The sequence below is a fragment of the Antedon bifida genome, chromosome 1, assembly GCF_963402885.1.
Source record: "Antedon bifida chromosome 1, ecAntBifi1.1, whole genome shotgun sequence".
Lineage (NCBI taxonomy): Eukaryota > Metazoa > Echinodermata > Crinoidea > Comatulida > Antedonidae > Antedon > Antedon bifida.
Window position 1 is genome coordinate 8780466 of NC_136226.1, and position 22165 is coordinate 8802630.

The 22165-nt window shown below is 35.8% G+C and overlaps 1 protein-coding gene across 1 annotated transcript; it reads left to right on the forward strand.

The window, feature by feature from the left end:
• The first annotated feature begins 1913 nt into the window (after positions 1 to 1913).
• Positions 1914 to 22159, forward strand: LOC144851947 (polycystin-1-like). Its single transcript, XM_078709623.1, has 27 exons — positions 1914 to 1920; positions 2264 to 2578; positions 2931 to 3167; positions 3600 to 3737; positions 3953 to 4164; positions 4511 to 6713; positions 6965 to 7129; positions 7334 to 7477; positions 7643 to 7774; positions 7995 to 8186; positions 8660 to 11428; positions 12330 to 12769; positions 12856 to 13053; positions 13349 to 13474; positions 13759 to 13867; positions 13963 to 14121; positions 14227 to 14303; positions 14406 to 14654; positions 14888 to 14981; positions 15222 to 15426; positions 16085 to 16421; positions 16723 to 16956; positions 17434 to 17615; positions 17728 to 18191; positions 18456 to 19681; positions 19828 to 19978; positions 20093 to 22159. Exons 1-27 carry the CDS (start codon positions 1914 to 1916, stop codon positions 21490 to 21492), a joined length of 12165 nt encoding a protein of 4054 aa, XP_078565749.1. The 3' UTR covers positions 21493 to 22159.
• The last annotated feature ends 6 nt before the right edge of the window (positions 22160 to 22165 follow it).

Here is a 22165-nt window from a genome sequence, read left to right on the forward strand (position 1 = left end):
AACCATTGTCTGATCTAATACACTTTACATTTCCCAGTGGGGAAGAGTCTGCCAGAAACCTTTCTGTGGCAGATATAGTGTCACTTTTATTTTTCAAGAAGTATACAAACACAGCTCCTGAATAATCATCTGTGAATGATATGGCATACTTAAATCCCTCTCTAGAGACTGGGTCAATTGGTCCAACCAAATCTGTGTGGACCAATTCTAAGAGTTTGTTTGCACGGACATCAGGCTTTCTATTTCTACTTTGCGTCATTTTACTAATAGTGCATATATCACAAATTTTGGGTTTATCACATCTTCCCTGTATGTTCATACCATCTACTACATTAGGTAGTTTCAATATATCATCATAATTACAGTGCCCTAAAACATTGTGCCAACCTTGTAAGTCACAAGTCATATTAACTGAATCATCATTACAAGTATTTAAATAATATAATCTATTTTCCTTTACAATATTGAAAATAGAGCCATTAGGAGCCTTAAGTTGGGCTGAATATTTTTCAAAATTAATTTGTGCTCCCTTACTGGCCGCAGCCTGAACTGACAAAATATCTTGTTTATATGAGGGAACATATAAAGCATTTTCAAGAGTGACTTTGTGTCGATTGCCATTTACATCATATATTAGAACATTAGCATCTGATCCCTTACCAATGACTACACCATTTGTTTTAGTGCCATTAGCCAATTCTATGAAATGGGTATCTGGATTGAAGCTCTTATCAAGGTTTATAAATTTTGATTTATAATTTATGATATGGGATGTTGCCCCGCAATCTACTAATAAATTACCATTACATAAATTACTATTAATACTTGCTTTTAATGCAAATTCAACTCCATCAGTTTCATCCTTTTCCAGCTGCACTGATTTTGCCGCAGTGACTTTTTACTTTTCTTCCTGCAAAACTTGGTGTCGTGCGTTTTATTCTTGCATACTTTACACCACCTTCCTCGATCCTGTTTACTTCTACATTCAAAAGATTTATGTCCTTGCTTCCCACATTTAAAACATACAATTCTTTCATTTTCTAGTGTTTTCATTACACTATCATCTTTTGTCTCTCTTTGAGCCTTCTCCGACTCTTCAAAGCTTCTCAGCGCAATTCTAAAATCGGTAAAGTTTATCTCCTTTTCTTTTTGCATTATCACGGTTGCAAATGTCCGGAATCGCTGAGGTAGTCCTTTTAGGACCATAGCCACAAGCAAACTGTCGCTGATTTGTTCTTTAGCAGTTTTTAAACTTGTAGCTGCTGTTTCTGCACGAATAACGTAGTCAGTTACACGTTCATGTTCGTCCATTTTTAATGAGGTAAGCTCAGTATATAGTGATATAATTCTTGGCTTACTTTTTCCCAAATAATGTTCCCGCAGGATTCCTAAAGCCTTTCTTCCATCATTCTTTGCGTCTCTCATTATCAAAGATAGACTTCTATCGTCCAGGTACTGCACAAGTTCGGCGAATGCATTAGTATTCTTCGCCTCATCGGGAGCGGCTACTCCACCTTCGCTTTCCGGTACAATAATTTTACTTAAATTTTGTATGTGCATAATAATGTCCTAGAAACTTGACTTCCCACAACTCGTACTTAGTTTCGTCTCCATTAAATAAAAGCCGTTTACTGGGCCCATAACCTGTTAAGGTTGTAGGATTGTGAGCCATATCGATAACAGTATTTGACGCAGATACAAATGTTCTATCTAGAACTATAATAACTTTATTGTAATAAACTATACAAAGTACACATCTACACAGTAGGAATAAATATGGAAGAGTGATTCACATAGAAGAATGTTATCATCTTAAGGAGTGAGCAAAGCAATGATGGATTGCTTTGTGGTCTGGGGACAGTTCCGGTATATCATCTATTTCTTAGAACAGGAACAGGAATATATATAGGTGAATGACCAGTAGGCTATTGGTAACATTTATTGTACAATGAGAGCACATTTTAACAAATATAGCTAGGCCTAGTACTAGTAGGTAGGTAGGCCTAGGACCTAGCCTAGTTAGGCCTGGCCCTAGGCTAGTAGGCTACTGCTAATGTATATTGTTACTATCTATTAAAGTTTACAACAAGTAGGCTTGCCTTTATTAGGCTTAAAAAGTAGTACTAGCTAGCTAGGCTAGCCGACGAGGTTAGGAGGTTAGCGAATTGTGGGCGTAATTAATAGGCCTATATATAGTCAATATCTGGTATGTGTGGTTGGTATTTCTTTGTTTATATATTTGTACAATATTTTGTTTCCAAAGGTTCTTATGAAGGTTGTTTTAAAGAGAACCCCAATGACAGAGAATTTAATGTAGCAGGAGGTGACCTCAGTTATGATCAGGCCGAACCGCATCTTTGTACAGCTCTCTGCAAGTCCATGGATTTTGCACATGCAGCTTTGCAGGAAGGCTACTTGTGTATGTGCAGTGATAGCGTAGGAAAGCACAGCAATGGCTCACAATCAGGTTGCATTTACAGGTGTTCAGGAGACCAGGTGTCATTTTGTGGAGGGCCTGGCTTTGGTAGTGTTTATTCAACAGCAACAGCGGTAAAAGATTTTGCAATTTCTGATCCAGGTTAGCTAATTAAATAAGCCTTACTTTATTCAAGCTCATTTTAGTTACAGCATACCCACACCATAAAGAAACCTCTTACTGTACTAGACTGTTGTTGTCAATCACCTTAAAATATCTGGTTTCAAACTCATATTATGTTTATACAATATAAACCATTTATAATAACATCGCTTATTTTTCAACAGTGAAGCAGAACAATTGTTTTGAAATAAGTATAATAAACATAACAAAGATGTTAAATCTAGGCCACCCATAAAATTCACCTGTTAATTCTTTATTTAAAGCTTTATTTCTATTTAATTTTTCAATACTACTTTTATGGATTGTCCTATTTATTTCAATGTTCCTTTAGGTTATCTTGAAGTATTTCAGCCAAGTGATATATTAATCACTTTAGGATATGGTACAGACGGATCGTTCTATGCCTTTGACTTTGGCGATACAACTGGTGTTACAGTCACTATGCCAGAACCTCAGCCACACATCTATGTTGAAGTGAATGTGTATCTTGTGTTTTCATTGGTATGGAATGCTGATTCAGGACCTCTGGAAGCTCGAAGGGAAGTTTTTGTCGAAGCACCTATTTCAGGTTTGTTGAAACGAGTGCATTTTCAATCAGTTGTCCATTATTATTACAATGAGTACATTCATTTGAACTCACAAAAGTAACACTGCAAAATTATACACACTCAATTACATAACCATTACAATTCTCCTAATATTTGCCCTTTGTCAAATACTATACAGTACACTAAATTTACCACTCTTTTTTCTTTTAGATCTGTCAACCACTTGTGACCCATTTGTGGAAGTTGACCATCCGTTCACAATTCTCCTAATATTTGCCCTTTGTCAAATACTTATACAGTACACTAAATTTACCACTCTTTTTTCTTTTAGATCTGTCAACCACTTGTGACCCATTTGTGGAAGTTGACCATCCGTTCACAATTCTCCTAATATTTGCCCTTTGTCAAATACTTATACAGTACACTAAATTTACCACTCTTTTTTCTTTTAGATCTGTCAACCACTTGTGACCCATTTGTGGAAGTTGACCATCCGTCCACCTGTTTCAGCGATGCCGGTCAAGGTACTAGTCTAGAGGTAACTTGGAATTTCAATGATGATACCAATACAGCAACTATGAATGTCGCAGGTAATTGGTTTTCTGCACTTTAATGTAAAAACACAAAGTTAGTGACAGTAGGCGATTCTTTTCAGTTGACAGACATTTTGAGATGAATTATAAACTTAAGTAATTTTAAGATAGTGCATCCTTAACATAACCTTAAGTACAAAAGTAAATATATTTGTATTGATGTACCACTAGAATTCTATAACTATTCATCCTTGCTTTCAATTTTCACTATCAATTAATATCTGATATTTTGTGCTCCAATTTTTTTAATAAAGATGCACAACGTTTCATTATTGGGGACTTTGTGCAGAGAAACATAACGTCAGTTGAGCCAGCATATGATTTTCATGGTGTGTACATCATACCATATTTGGAAATTGAACAGGATGGTAAACTTGAAGCTTGGGAAGTGTATGCAGTCAGCGAAGGCCAGATCCTTTTGCAGGTTTGTGAAGGGTGGTTACTATTATTTACTGATTTTTCATGGCAAAACTCTTTTTTTTTATTTTCACTATGGTTATACTGTCTGTTATACTATGTCTGTCAACCAATCTATGCATTGATATTTAATATGTCTAAAGAACTTCAATATCAAAGTTATTTGTTTCACTTTCACATGAAGCAAACAAGGGGCAATATATGTTTTAATATTACGGCCAACCTCTATTCAGAGGACAACCGATTAAGGGGACAACTTGGTTGGGTCTTAAAGATCTCCTTTTAGTCAGGATTCTACTGAAAAAAAATAAATGGAGTAAATAAATACTAATTTCAATAATGAATTTTCTCAGGTTTTTAGGCCACTTTGCAAATCAGGAGAAAAGTACTGCACTTTCAACCGCACTTGTATCAATCGTTACTGGCCATGCCCTCCAGACACAGAACGTATCTGTCGAAATGACACTGCCTTCTGTATTAATAAAGGTTCCTGTCAACCATTTACAGAAGACCACATATATCATGAATCAGAGGTTCTGCTGAACAACTCATGCACTTATAGCAACCAATCATTTGGTAACATCAGCACATCAAGTAACCTGACCAGAAGTAGTAACATCACCAGTAACTTTACAGTGTCTGCAGGTAATAGAACAGAGAATAGTTCCAACGGTTGCAATCAAACTACTACACATATCTGGTATAATTACTCGTACACCTTTGGCGACTGTATTGACACTGGACCTGATGACAATAATATAATTCCCTATAAACTTGTCGGCTCAAAAATTGTTTACCTAATGGAAGGTTATAACATATTTACTGTACAAGATACTGAAAGGATCTCTTTGAAACCACATGATGTTTTAGGCTTTACAACGTACCAACAGAAGTTCCCAGACTACTACCCAAAGGCAGCTTACCCACTAATAGGAGAAATAGCACATTCTTTTGATGCATTAAAACGTTTCTTCTTTATTAAGAAGCCTTTGCTAGTGCAACAAGACGAATATTACACCGATACATTTCAGAAATATTATGGTAGTTTTTATTTACGAGCACATATGTCAAAAATGACAAGAACATGGATACAACACAGCTTTAGTAAATCAGGGATGTTTACAGTAGATGTTGAATTTAACAACAGGCTTGGAAATGTTATAAAAGCGCCATCAAGAAGAGTGGCATCGCAGTATCGTATCTTAAGCATTGAAGGCTTGGACTTCACCCGCAATCTGGGTATCTATTACGCTTGTACCGATGCGCTGTACCCAATGAAGGTAGAAATAACGCAAGGTACATTTGCAAGATTCAGATGGTTCTTTCCCAATGGGACAGAAATCCGAAGTGCTCCTTATCTAACTAATGACATCGTTGATAAACCAAATGCTAAGATTCCAGACAGTCAGTCATACCATTTTGATGAAATTGGCAATTACACGATATTAGTGAAATCTTATAACAACATCAGTTCTCAACATGTGACTCTTCTAACTATTGCAAGGTATAGAATCTTGGGTCTGAATGGCAGTATTGACTTGTATCCTAATGATAACACAACACAAGATTGGAATCTTGTTCTAGCTGGTTGCTGGTTCAATTTTAGCTCAGCTATAACATCTGGGAATGTTGTTCAGTATATCTGGGACTATGGTGATGGCCAAGGCTCTGGAGACTGGAAGTCAGAAACAACATATAGCCATTACTATAATAATCCTGGAACTTATACAGTTTCCATTCGATCCGACAACATAGCCAGTATTTTAGATCATTCATTTAAAGTGACAGTTGCGAAGCCAAACTATGTAGAAATTCCGGATTATGGCACAAGTGATATTCCAGTTCCTATGTTCTGCAGAGTTACATGGCATTCTGGAGAAGGTCTTGAATTCCATTGGGATTTTGGTGATGATTCAACTGCTGTCGTGTTTGATACTGGTGTTATGTATCACAACTACACTTCTTATGGTGTCTACCCTGTCACATGCACTATTAAGAACTATCCACTAGTGAAAGATACAAAGTCTATTATTGTACAGGATCCTGTGGAAGGAGTTGTCTTGCATAATAAAACAGAGGTTCTTGCCACAACCGATGATATCGATTACGTTGTCACCTGGACAAGAGGCAATGATGTCAAGTTTGACTGGTTTTATGGTGACCAATTTGGTGATACAACTCAAAAGCCAGATACTAAACATGTGTATAACATGGCCAACTACTATAGTGTCCAAGTGAATGTATCAAACGTTGTGTCTTGGATGTTGTCAAAATATGTGCCGGTAGAAGTCCAGGAACGCGTTACCAACACACAGGTGGCATGCGATGATAACATGGTGCATAGGGTGGTTGAGGTAACAGTCTCTACTGACACCGGTAACAAGATTTGGTATACTTATGACTTTGGTGATGGTAATGGTATAAACGTTACCAACAGCAGCACTGTTGTTCATATTTATATAGTACCAGGCATATTTACCGTAGCTGTTACTGCATATAACAGCGTGAGTTCAGTGGTTGGAACAACTTCTGTTCAAATTGATACAATTATAGAAGGTGAGTACTGTAGTTAAAGAGACCCTTAAGAAAGATAGAGTTGTGCTGAGATTATTCCCCCACTTTTTGTTTAAAGATTCTTCATCCCTTCCCAAGTATCCCCAGTCAATTTTCTTGCCTAAAAAGAAACAAACAAGAAGGCACAGAAGGTATCAACTTCAATCTTGCATGCCATTTCAAATCCCTAACCATTTTCCCACATAGCAAAACGTTTTCTCTGCAGTAGTATGATACATCATTTTTGTTTTTAGCTACCTACATGCATGTTGTTACACCTCATGTGAGGGCACAGTCGCTGGACTGTAAATGCACTGCAATAAAAGGTAGCAGTGTTTTGATCACCTTTGACTGGGGCGACGGTAGTGCTGATGGACCATTTAAAGGAAACTTTGATGGGATGGATTCTGATTATACTAGTAAGTGCATTTAAATGATGGATTGTAAAATATGTGTAACGAAGTGCTGTACTTGAACCTAATGTCCTAAAATCTTTTGCATTGTAATTTTCTAATCAGTGTACTTGGATTTGCATATATGTGTTTTTGTATACACAACATGTGTTTTTTAATTGGTGAAATTGTGTAAGACATTTAATGAGCTGTAACTATCTTATCATCCAGGTAGTCACACCTATGCAACAGAGGGTACATTCAACATTACATGTTTTATAGAGAACCCATGGGGCAATAGTGTAAATAGCACGTTCGTTGTTGTTCAAGAAGCCATTGTAGAGTTAGAATTTACACCAACTGTATCAGTAAAAGGTAGGAATATTTGCCATAAAAACATCTGAGTTAATTGAGGATTGACGCAAATTGTTGTGTACATTACACAAGGATTGTATAGTATTCTCCAAATACTCAAGACATTCTCGTAGATTTATGATACCCTTAGCCATTAATTGTTTCTTCATTTTATCTTGACTGCAGGGAATATATTCAATTTTACTGTACTGCCATTTGCTGGAGACAGCCATGATGTGTTACTGGAGTGGGATTATGGTGATGGACTTCGCTACACAACAACAGAATTTCAACATCAATACGTTTACAGAGATGCAGGTAAGAAGCATTCACCTTGATTTACATGGACTATTATGTTATGGATCAAACATTTTATTCTCTAGTGATTGGTTGAAACACTACATATGAACAACAAGGCTAAACAATCAACCCTCTCTAATGAGCTGCTCCTGTATTGTAAAGACTAGCAAACGTTCTGTAGGTATTTAAAAAATGAATAAATTATATAAATCAAATTAAAGTAAAACTTATTTTTCAGGAAAATATGATGTCATCCTTACGGCAACAAATCTTGTAAGTAAGTTGTCTGTCACTCAAGAGCTATACACGCAAGAGCATGTAGTGGGTCTAACGTTACTTCATGACGTTATGCCAGTCACGCCTGGTAACTTGACCATCATATCATGGGCCATTGAGTATGGAACTGATATTGAATTCAAGATTAATTTAGGTTAGCAATTGCTTTTTGTTTAATATTGCTTAATATCATATTTATATGAGAATTGTTTTTACAACTCACCATTTGACATCAGGTGGCAAGCAAAAAAGATTTGTGCATGCTTAGAATTATGTTTTATATTTCTTTTCTCGAGCACTGTGTAGTTGAGTGGCATGTTATGAAAAAGAAGAAAAGTTTCCAATTAACTTGATATAACCTATGGTATACTGTATAAACAAGGGTCTCATAAGCTTTCAAGGGTTTACAAGTATACAAATAAATATTAATTCAATTTAACAAATTGAGAAAATGTAAAACTTCCAACAATAACTTGCTCAAGATAAAATTAAAAGTAGTTATCAAAGTTGTTATAGTGCAACTATTTGAAAGGTGAAATGGTAAAACCATTGTCTGTAATAATTCTTTAGAATTTCAAACTCTAAATGATCAAGTACTAACTTTTCATTATATTTTTGCATTTGAAGGAGATGGTGTGGAAGATGATTTTCTACAAACTGAAGTAGGTAACTCATATACTATGTATTATCGTTACCAACAACCTGGATCATACAATATTACAGTAACAGCATCAAACAAGCTAAATGGTTATACAGTTAGCACAATGGCTCATGTTGAACACCCAATACATGGTCTTGCAGCTTATATTCAAGGCAACAGCAGCATACATACAGACAGATCGGCCTTGATTAAGATCACCATCGAACAAGGAACAAACGTAGAATATACGTGCGATTATCATGATGGTTCAGCACCAATTGTGACAACTAGACTATTCTGCAAGCATATGTTTATTGAGCTCGGTCCGCATGTTGTGACTGTTTTTGCAACTAACCATCTGAGCGTTAGTGTTGTGTCTGCAAACGAAACCTACATGGTTTTCTTGCCACCGATACCACAGATGATTCAAGACTTGGGAATTCATTCTGATGATGCAGTCATTGTTGGTACACCAATGTTCTTCTATTTGGAAAAGTCAAGCGGAAATATGTTCAACTGTACATGGGATTTTGGTGATGGTTCAACGTATGTTATAGATCGTACCATGTACTACGAACCGGTGATTCACACGTATGATACAGTAAATGAGTATGACGTACTATTGAACTGTAGTAATTATGTTTATCCACCTGTAGAAGTCTATAAACATATTCATGTTCAAGAGCCAATCACAGGGCTGGCATATAACGTCACTCCTGTAATAGAATATGGGCAAGACTTTTTGGTGAATTTCACTATTGAAACAGGCACAGATGTGTCTTCAGATATTTTATATGCAGGGTTGGTTTTTTCGGCGTACATCAATGGTATAAATGGGTTTAGTGTCATACCATCAGCAGCCATCAACCAATCAGGATGGGTTGATTTAACCATTACAGCAGACAACAAGGTCACAGAGAAGTTGTTCCTTACCAAACAACTGTACGTTCAAAACCGTGTGACGGGCTTAGAATTTTGGGCTGACCCTCCTTATGTCACTGTAGGTTCAATTGTCACCTGTTTTGTATCCTTAGAAACTGGGACAAATGTGACATTTGAATGGTATTTTAGAACAAATTATGTTGTTGAAACACGTTTAAATGAATCATCAGGTTCAATATCTGATTCCCGTTCCCATTTTTATTCTCAAGTTGGATTGTATGCTATGCATGTCGTTGCATCAAATCATTTTAACGAGTTTACTAGTACGCCAATTTTAATCGCAGTTCAGAACAAAATCCATGGATTCAGTATCAGTACCAAAGACAGTAAGGTTGAATACCCTAATGGTACAATTATAATTGACATGCATTGGAACAAGTATTTTAAAACTTTACCCACCAATGCAACACTTGCAATTGATTTTGGAGATGGATCAGAAATTTATTCAACTGCTTTGGATGCCATTCCCCATATTTCTACTCTTCGAAAGACATCTATTGATTGCTCAGACGCGTCGCTCCCAAACTTTGAATCGCAGTGTCAAGTTGATGAATCGTCAGCAACTGATAATACCAAAGAGGAAATCTTAAATATAAAACATAATTATATTCCTGGGATATACACAGTTACTGGTACTGTGTACAACCTGGCCAGTGAACAAGTTGTAACAGTTACTGTTCAGACACAAGAACCACTTGAAGGCTGTGACATTGTCACATATTACGTAGATAGAAGAGGGAATGAAGTTCGTGGCAGTGGTCCTGCAAAGAACTACTTCCCCATAAAACATCCAGTGGTGTTATCTGCTAATCACACTCATGGTACTGGACTTAGATATGGATGGATATTTGGAGATGGTGGAGTTCTTTTCACAAATGATTTATACACTCCACATAAATACAATACCGCTAAAAGCTACGCAGTCAGATTGTATTCCAACAACATTTTTGGATCAATAGAATGCACTACAGACATCTTTATTCAGAAGGCTGTGGTTGGATTATTTCTTGCACATAGTGGCCCTACACCTGAATATCAACCAATCACAGTTGTTGTCTTTGTTGCACAGGCTGGTACATCAGCAACATATATTTTGGATGTGCCAAATGAGGTAAACATGACTTATTATCTGGAAACTCCGTTATCGGATCAAAATTCCATCAAAGAAGCTTTGGAAATCATGGATGATAATTTATTCCTTCCATTTGATCCCTTTACACATGCTGTGACGACTTTTAATCTTACTTTTAACTCCACCAATAACTACAAGATTGATGTATTTGGATTCAACTTTGCATCATCTTCATTTGCGACAACATATTTACCAATCACTAAAGAACCATGTCAGCTACCGAAAGTCATCATACTTGGTGGCAGCAAAAACTTCAGTAATCCCTTGACAATTAGAAAGAGTTTCAACATCATTTTGTCTTCAGACATTTCCGTCTTCTGCCAGAAAACCATTTCTGTCACCATCAATTGGTCTGTATATGTCCTTGAGTTCTTTAATCTAGAACCACTGCCAATCAATGACTTAAGTAGGTACCCTCTACCAAACGATGTCTTGCTTGATCAAGCCCAGCTTATACTTCCAAGGGCAGTTCTTGATTATGGTGGCTACATTATCCAACTTACTGTTACCATGGACAACCAAGCACATGTCAGCAATTCTAATCATACATACTTAGAAGTGGTTCCTTCACAGCTTGTTGGCAAACTCTCTGGTGGACATTTTGTCACGCTTAGCAGGAATGAAAGCTTGGTTTTAAATGCATCTTTATCTTATGATCCTGATGAAATTAATATTACCAGAAGTAGTGATGCTATAGCTGAAGGCTTGGGAACTAATTTGCCCTGGAATCAAGAGCTCAGCATTTCATGGTCATGCAGACTTCTAAATGAGATATCATCAGGTAGGATATGGTGTATGTTCTTTAATCTCTTTCCTCACATCCATCTTTTCAACCATTCACCTCCAGTTCCAGACACATCACCTCCATATCTATTACCTAGTTGTAAATTTATACTAAATATTAAATGACCTCTCCTTTAAATAGGTAATGGATGCTTTCGAGAGGGGAATGATGGCTTTGTACAAGGAATATTGGTGCAAACTATCCCCATGAATAGTCTCATTCAAACTGATGTCTATATATTCTCAATCAATGTTACCAAGGAGGGACGAAAGAGGGCAACATTTGAGCAGGAGGTTACACTCATTAGTGGCAATATACCTACTATGGAAATTATGTAATTTTATTTTCAAACTTGTTAGGTAATAAATAATTAAGGGTGGTAAAGATATTTTAAAGGATACTAGAAGGAATATAAAAGACAATTAAGCTAAATTTAATGTTTTAAAATATAATTTAGCTTAGGTGGTATAGATTTAGGCTGGGTGAGATACTTAATCTTCTCATTAGCTGTACATAATTCCATTTTTTTAGATGCATTGAGAATTGTAAGTACAAAACTAGCCCATCTCACCGGCTTGTGGTGAAAGCTGTTTGTCAAAACTGTGGCAACACCACCAAAAATATCCACTACAATTGGTACATGCCATTGTCTGGAGCTGTTAGTGGTAACATTACAGGCAAGTATATCACTTAGAAAGAATATTATATAATAATGAGCTGAGAATCCTTTAAATTAAACTAGTAAAAGTGTTTTATTATTTTATAATCTTAATAAAATTGCTATTTTTCTCCTTTGAAGACTCTAACAGCAAATATTTTGTGGTTCTTTCATCCACATTACTAACGCAAACAGAAGAATCCTTGCTAGTCTTTCTTAGTGCAAACTGGGATGACATGTATGTGGCTGGACGTGCAGACTATGAGGTCAGTGTCGGGTCACTGCCACAGGCAGGAACATGCGATATCATTCCTAAATCAGGAATATCATTTGACACATCATTCTCCATTAGTTGCAATGGATATACGACTCAAGAGCTGCCTCTAAGTTATAGTTTCTTCTACAATCATGGACCAGCAGACACACTGACAAGTTTGTATACTCTGATCTACCATAGCCCAGAGAGCAACACTCAGCTGTTCACTCTGCCTGCAGGTGAAGGAGACGGTGACATTGTACAGATTCTAATTAAAGTGACTGATGCATTAGGAACATTTGTTGAAACTACTTTACAAGTACAGGTATGTATAAATCAATAAATTCTATTATTTTTAACTTGACATTACTGTACAACACCCAATCACAATTTATCATTTTTGCTTTTTAGGTAACAGCCCCTATACCTGAAGTGGTAGAGTCCAAGTTGCTAGCTCTGACTTCTGACCAATCAACTACCTTGTTAGATGAATTATTAGCAAAGGGAGACACACAGACATCTGTGAAGTACATTGGTGACCTCGCAGTCATGCTGAATCAAGTGTCAAGACAGGATCATGGAACATGGGACAGTCAAATAAACCAGCAGGTATTTTAACACAGTTAAAGGTTAAATTCCGGCGGTTACCAGTAATATACAGCTGCAATTTTCCAATCATTTAAAAGATTCAAGCAGATTCCTCCTACCATAACTTTCAGTGGTTAATCAATTTTAATTGCTCTCATAAATCACATGCATCTATCTGTTACTTGTACAGCTTTTCTACATGTCCTCCCCTCTGTATTTATAAAGTTATAGTTCCTTATTCTGTTGTTTGTGTGGTGCTCAATCGAAACTGGGAATGAACACCAGCCTTACTTGGTTGATATTTGCTTTTGTGTAGGTGCGATCAAAGCTTGTGGATGATGTTGACAATATCGTACTGCAGACAGTGAAATCTTTGCAGCAAACATCATCGGTGCTACCTCAGATTATTAATGAGCCAGAGGAGTTGAGCTTTCAAACACAGGTAGTTTGTGACTTATATAATGTTATTTCAAGGAATAGAGCAAGGAAATTACATGACATAACTAGGTCCTAGGTCATTGTAAGTCGTAAGCTCCCTAATATCTGGGAAAATTAGATGACTTGTTCTCCATATTATCTAAAAAACGGTCTGTGTAGTTGTGAGGCTTATATACAGTAGATAGTGTCCATGAGATGATGAAGCATGTAAGTGTTACTGTTTAGTCCTACACTATTCAACCATTTAATCAGTTTTCATTTTTAGTTCTTGATTTTGTTTATTTACAGGTTAAATCCTCAGAGAAATATACAGACATGCTGAGGATATTGGAGACAGACCTCAGTGACCAATTGAATGAAGAAAGTGTATTTGCAATATCAACCAACTTCTTTGAAGGTTAGATTAATTTAGTAACTATTAAAACATATTACCGTAACTAATTCCTAGTTTAAATAAATAATTCTAGTCTAATTTTGAGTTTGTTTTCACAGGAGCATCAAACTTACTAAAGGCAGCGAATCATCGAAGTGACGATTATTACAATAATCTAAGCAATGATCAGCAAGCCTGGGATGAATACTTTGCTAATACTAATGCTGTGGTGAAAGAGAATAAAAAAGATATTCCATCCATGCTCGGAATGACCAAAGGTAGGATAAAAGCAAAGGTCATAGAACCTAGTTTTATATGTAGTAATGGTATTATCTTGATCCTTGATGATGAGAATTTACTAAATGTGACATAATTATTTTTAGCACTGTTGGCTGATGACGTCAAAGCCGCAGCGGAAAAAGACAAAGAAAACGAACCAATCCCAGAACAATTGCAAAAAGTGAGGCTTTTTTAAAACATTGTCTTATCAACTTTGTCAGAATAATAATTTAGTTCTTCTATATTCTTCTACTTCAAATTCCTTCCTACACTATTTCCACAGAGTCGAAATATAACCAGAAAAATGCTAGCCTTTGTTGATGGGGTTTCTAGTCTCATCTTGAAACACAAGGTTCCAGGGGAAGAAGCAGTATTGCTTCAGTCAGACCATATGTCACTGCTTCTGAAGAGGGAAGACTTGCATTCCTTAGGCCTAAGATTTTATATGAACCCTGATGGAAGTTGGTTCAAAGTACCCCGAGATGTGCTAAGTGAGATACATACCAAATATGGAGATGAACTTATGGTACAGGTATGTAGCTAGTTGTCATTCAAAAGTTTTAGAATTGATCTCTGACAATTGACCAATCAGATTCCAGCATACTAAGTACCTTTTGCCATTGGTTGTTACAAAATATTCTATTGTCTGATTGATTATTTTAAAAAACAGACTTGTACCACCTATCTTGTGTTGTTAGACTTAAACTGCTTGACAAATTCGCCATTGGTATATAAAGTAACTGTTTTTATACAATATTGATATAGGTTATGACAACTCCACAGAACCCGTACACATGGCATGCTAGTGGGTACGAAGTAAGGACATCAATTGTATCATTAACTATGAAAAATCCACAAGGTAAAAAAAAAAAGAAAGAACTATGTGTGGATATCTATTTTTTTATTGAAAAATAATAATATAATGGAGTAGCAATGTTTAGGCTAACCAAAAAGTTTTTTTTTAGGGTCACTGAAGTTTTATGATAAATGCATGGTTATGCATTTAAAGTCTCAAACTCAAACATGATTCTAGTAATTTTTCTTGCAAAACTTTTTGTCACAGACCTAATAACTCAGATTTCTTTTTACATTGAATTAGGAGAAAACTTAATTATATCAGACTTAAGCTCCAACTTAGAGATGTTGATACCAAGAGGAGAGTCAAGTGCTATTGAATTTGAAACATTAAGCACTGTACCCAATGAGTTGCTGTTTGTAAACTTCAACATTACTGAGATGTACAGTTCTATCCATATAGACATTGTGCCAATTGATCCTACAACTCAGTTTACTGCTTACTTGCGGTGAGTTTGTTGTTCATTTGTAATCATTTGTAACATTCAAGTCTTAAAAGACCTAGTCTCATTGTAAAGCTCTGTCTACACCATCAAACTTTATGTGACAAATAATTTGATGTGCCCATATATGGACATGATGATGTCATATCACTACCACATTTGGGTATATCACTACCATATTTGGGCACATCACACTTTTTTGTCAAACTAGTTTGATAGTGTAGACAGAGCTTAATGCTAAGGTTTGTTTGTACAGTGTTATGGTTTTGTATCGTATGCAGCGTACAATTACAGAACCAAAATAACTTTGATTGTTGCGAAAGCTCAAGGTACCATATTAGTAAAAAATACTGTAACACTGATGATAGGAAAGTCAGATTTTGAACTGTAAAAAAAACCAACCAATCAAATAGCCAGGTGGAGGAGATAGAATGTAGAAGGTTTTTGCATTGTCAGTTACATAAACAGAAACTGGTACTGGTAAACTATTGTTTTATGATATATAAAACATGGTGATGCTGATATACAATATATGACATGGTATCAAAGCAAGAAAATGTATTCCAACACTTCTGATTGTCTTATAATTATGCATATAGTATTATTATGCCACTTTTTTATAATTTAAATGAAAAAACACTTACTTAACTATTTTCTATTACAGGTTTGGTTTTCGGCCAACAACACATCTATATGATCTCCGAATTGAAATGCCGCTACCATCACACAACCTGTATGAATCAATATTCAACTCAACAGCCAACGTCACTACCAACCCTTTCACTTGGTACATAGCTGAGAATGAGCTATTCTCTTTTGGCAGCTACTACCTCGCTATAAGGCCTAAACCAGTACAAAGAGATAAGTATGCTGTGTTATCGGTGAATGATAGCTATGCTGACGATCCTCGTAAGAAGGTGGATTTTGATATTAAAGTTTACAACGCCAGATGTCTCTTTTGGTCTGAAACGTATGAACAGTGGTTCCCACATGGATGTGAGGTAAGCTTGCCTGCAATGATGTCACATCTGACTTCAGTGCTTCAATCATTTGTAGCCCTGATGCTGCTCTATTGTAAACATACCTTCCCCTTGCAACCAATTTCCCCTACTGGTTATGGCATACTGTACTTATTTTTATGCTAAGCTCATTTCTTTTTTTAGATGTTTGTCTCGTGTTCCATTTTTCAGTCCAGGTTACTTTTGATACATTCACAATTAAACCATAAATGTTGTCTAAAAAATTACTGCAGGCTACTTAAAGCTAAAAATATAATACATTAAGTTGTATTCTTCTCTTTAGGTTGGAACTCTGACAACGCCATCCTTCACACACTGCCTCTGCAATCACCTGACAGCATATGGTGGAAGTTTCTTTGTAGCAGAGAAGAAGCAGATATATCATGTTGAAGAGACAATAATCATAGTAGTTGTTGAGGAAAGTCAGCTTATATATTATATATTAGGAGGAGTTATGGGATTCTTCCTGTTACTGCTAATAGTAGCACTTAGGCTTGACAGGCATATTGAAAATAAAGTAAGTACTAGTATATCATATCTTTACCTTTGAATAGTGAATTTCATATCAGTTCAATAATAGGTCTATTGCACAATAAGGTATATTCAATATAATGGTTCTATATCATTTATAGCCACTTTTTTTACTTTCAGATGTTATGAGGTGATCTTCAAAGTGGTCCTTATAATTATCTTGTGACCTTCTTCACTGGCAATGAAATTGACGCTGGTACAACATCAGAGGTAAGAAAAGAAGTCTTGGAAATATATCGTGGAACTTTATCTGTTCACATTGTTAGATTTGACTTTATCTTCAAGAAATACATGAAAACAGACGTCAGAATCTTAGGAATAAAAGAAATTATTTACTTGAAATCTGCAATTCTACAGTATTTTCTACAATATCTCTATGATAATAGGGGTCTCTCAAGTTACACAGAGTAGTATATTTAATATTGATAAGAGTAATGTAATTCACTTTTTTATCTTTTTCTAGATATATGTGAAGATGTCAAGTAGATCAGTTCGAAAAACTGCTTTATACCATCTGTGTAACCCTGAAAACTTATTCTTCAAACAAGGAAACGTTGATGCTTTTCTAATGTCAACTCCAAAACCTTTAAGAAACATCACTTCTCTTACAGTGTGTCTAGATGGCCATGGATACACACCTTCATGGTAAGTTTTGACACTAGAAGTAATGAGCATCCTAACAACGTTTATAACAACGAGTATAGAATTATCCTAATCAAATTATAATAATAAATGATAGTCTGGGTTTTTTTTACAGGCATTTGAGCCATGCATGTATTCAAGATTGTTGGACTGGTGTACGATATTTCATATTTTGCAATTGTTGGATGTCAAAGAACAGTCACCCGCAAACTTTCAAAGTAGCCACAAACAAAGAGTTAGCAGGAAAGATGCATCTCTTTGATACTGATGAAATCCATCATGGCTTCTGGTCACACTGGAGAACCATTGAAAGTAGTTTAACTTTAGCTGAATTTGTTGTATCGTGGTTGGTTAGTGTGATGATGATTATCTCCTGTTGTGTTGTCTTCCATGAATTTCTTGGCTGGGAAATTGAGGTTGATATTCCATTCACTTTCTCTACTTCCTCAGTAATGTATGGTTTGCAAGCAGGTTTTTTGTCATTTCCGGTGCGGTTGGCATTAATGCAACTTTTCAGTTCCATTAGACCACGTTTAGCTTCATTTTCAGTTGAAGAGGATCAAGTACCAAATCCAAAACGTAAGAAGCATGAGACATATCTATCTGTAGACAATGTGATGTTGGAAGGTGACATAGAGGAGTATCCTTCTAATAGTAGTTTTGTCAGCTTTCGAGATGCGGATGACACCACTAATAAAACAGTGTCTGATGATGGAAAATCTGCTACTAGTTTTTTTCGTCGATGGTCACAGTTTAGACACCCTAGTGTTAAAAAGATGCACGAGTTTGAAAGTGAAAGTAGCTTTGAAACTACCTCATCATCATCTTATCCAACATCATCAGAAGAAGAGATTTTACAATCGGCGCTGAATATAAATCAAAATGCTAATCCACAAGAATCACTCGATGCTGTAACTGGAGGTGGTGATAAACACAGTTTTATTGAATTTGTCTCAAAAGCGTCACTTGAGGAAGAGAAAGAAAATAAATTGCCGGAGTCGTCAAATCAGTATGCAAGAGTTGAGGATGTGAAATCAATTAGTAATATTCTAAATGGAATGAACTCTTCAGACAGCGATGGAATGTCATCAAATTCAGAATCTATGGAAGACCTTGATAGTGGTGTAATGTCAGAAAGTGAGGGCTATCAGATTATGCAGGAACCAAGTGACTTTGCTAGAAGATTTCATGAATTTTTTCTCACAAATTCTTCGCCTAGTTTTAGAGGGACAGTGAAAGATTTAGGGTACAATGAATTCAATTACAATAACAATGCAAAGAATAATCCAGCTACAGGTAGTAACAAACGTGGTAAACAAAAATTTCTAAAGACTAAAAACGATGAGGAAAAGTCTCAAAGGGTGAAATCTGAAGAAACACCAAGAATACAAAGAAGAGAAAGGTTTCCAATAAACCAATGGAAGAGAAAGAAACTGTTACATGCAGCACTTGAGCAAAAGCGTATGCTGATTGATAGACCATCTTGTGTTACAATCTTACTAGAAAAACTTGTAAGATTTGTTCATAAGAGATCTCTACCCTGGTTCGTTTCCATTTGCATCTGGATACTTTCTCTGATTATAGTTGCTGGTCTTGGCTTCTTTATAATCTACTTTTGTTTACCATATCCAGACATAATATTAATGAATCTAACAGTTGCTTTGATATCAGCAGTACTTATAAACATCATCAGATTGCCAATTCAATGGGTCTTCACAGCTGTTCTGGGATCTATATTTTGGAAGAGGTTATCGATTATGAACACTAGATACATCTTTCCTCCTCTAACTAAAGAAAGGAATTTAAAAGCTTTCAAAAGGTTTCATAAATCCAAACATAGTTCTACAGATTCTAAGGTATATGGTTCTATGAACTATCTTCCAAACGCTACTACAAAAAGAATGAGACATTTCTGGATGGTTGTAAGAGTAGTTGGAAGAAGTGTGTTGAGAGCATTGGTGCTTCTGTTAGTCTTTTCTTCCAATGACTCATCAGCATACTACATGAAGAAAGCCACGGAGACCATGTTCGTGTCGGGCTATGAGACCAACTCGATATCGTTTCTTAAGGTACAGTGTTTTTATGAATCTTGGTTAATGTATTGTTACTTATTCACAAACATCCCTATAGTTCTCATGAGACAATTTTTAAGATATGGCACCCGAGATGCCAAAGTATGAAGCATGATATTTATTGCTTTTTTTACCTCATACAGGTAACCAAAGGAGACGATTTCTTTAGATGGGCAAATGAAACTTTCCATCCTTCAGCTTCTGTTGTCATCAATAGTATTGAATCTTATGATCACCTTAAGTTTCTTGGATCTCCTCGATTCAGACAATTCAGAGTTCAAAGGTCACTGTCGGGTAAGTCAACATATTAGTCTATTTTTGTAAGAGAACTTAAATACAGTAGTCTAAAACTAAACATTATTTTAGGCAGTAGTTACCTTTGACCAATAAATTTAAAATTCTTTTCAGATTCTTGCAGGAAGATGAATATAACAAAAATGGTGCATTCACTTTGTGCTGTTACATTTTCATCAGAAGCAGAAGATCGGACAGAGCATTTTGCTTCTTGGTCAGAGGATGCCACTAGTGGATCACAAGCACCTGGATATAACTACATCTCACCAGAGGAGTCTTCTGGAGGTGTAACCTACTATGGCAAATATGCTTCTTATTCTAGTGCAGGTTACACTGCTGAACTTGGACCTACCTCTGGAAGAGTGCTGGCAATTATCAAAAACCTCCACCAAAGCAAATGGATAGATCAATTCACTCGAGCAGTATTTGTTGAATTTGCAGTAATCAATGTATACACTGGTCTGATTTGCCTTGTGACTTTGGTAATGGAAGTCGCTCCTGGTGGCAATGGAGAATCATTTGCAAATTATGCTGTCCTCAGTTATTCCACACCTGCTATGCACCAGTACATTCTAATAGCCCTAGCTGGATTTACTTTATTATTGTTGATGTCAATACTAAGAGCAATGAAACGAAAGGGCAGAGCATTCTATGACAAGCTCAGCAATATTGGTAATCTAATATTTGTTTGTCTTTCATTGGCAACTATTTACACGTCATACATGTACAGCGAGTCATTAAAAGCTCTTTCATTTGCTGAGGTTAATGTCGCTGCTTTACATGAACTGGTTAATAAAAAGCAGTTGGCTGATACATTGGCAACATTGCTGCTAATGCTCACAACTGTGCTTTTCTTGGACTTAATGCGCTACATTCCTCGTCTTAATCAACTAAGAAATTTATTAAAAGCAGTATTAAGGAAAGTTCTCCGTGCTCAGCCTATTTACATAATGATGATGGCGTTGTTTGTGGTCCTTGGTAAAGTGCTGTATGGCAGTGTTCTTGAGCCATTTTCTTCCTGGGTACAAGGTCTTCAACTTCTGTTAAGAGTTCTTCTGGGAGGGCCAAGAGAAGGAACACTAGATAACTGGACTTTACCATACTTTTTCATAGTTGCTGTCATGATGATCAGACTTTCGATTCTTCTTGTCTTTGTGACCCTCATCATTCAAACCTACTCATCTAAGAAAATAAGATTAGCTCTTGAAGGATTTGTAGAAAATGGCGTTGTCTCCGGTGTCGTTCGCCGAATTCAGAGAACTTATAACACTAAAGAAACATTAGAAAAGGTACGATTCCGGAAAAAATTAGTTGCAAGAAAATGGAGATTATGGAGGAATCAACAAGATATTCCAAAGTTGGTACTAAACAAGTCAAAGAGAATGGTACGAAAGACCAACAATATTATGGCAGGAGTCATGTCGGAGCATAAAGCATTGTTTAACGATCCTGCTGCTCTGGTTGATGAGGCAATAAGACAGAAAAGCCAGATAAATTCCAAAGCAGAAACTTAACTTTCTAGTTTGCTCATAATGATAATAGAATTGTAACCTGTATACTCTACTATAAATTAATTACTGGAAAAACTGGTAAAATTATCAAAATATGGAATATAGTACTATTTGCTGTATGCAGCAGCAGAACATGCTTGCAAGACATACAGACCATTTAGTTACCATAAATATTAACAAATAAACAGTAATTGTTCTGTTAAGTATTTTTTATCTTAGTAATCATACTTTTTCTTTACTCCTAATCTTGCCAAATGATGATAATTCTATTATTCTGGTTTTATATTACTATGAAATATATGTAAGTCTATATAATTTATTTTCAATATGTTTATATTCATGTGCAATTTTATTTTATACAGTGTGCAATGAAAAAAGTTATCAGAATCACTGTCCACTTGTGAACTTCTGTATATTATTCCATGCAATTTTGTGAAATTTAAATTGTTATTCTATATTTTCTATAAGGAAAAATTGTTTATAGTATATTTCAAATTCTTTTTTACCATCTGGAAAACCTGACATTAAGCAAGTCCTCCGGTATTGGAAGCAGATATTCCTAGTAACTATACAGTAATTTCAATCCAATCGCTTTCAAAAATTGAATTTTTATTATAATAAATAGGCAATGAGAGTTTATCATGTAAAATAGTAATATTGTCGTACATTTGAATTA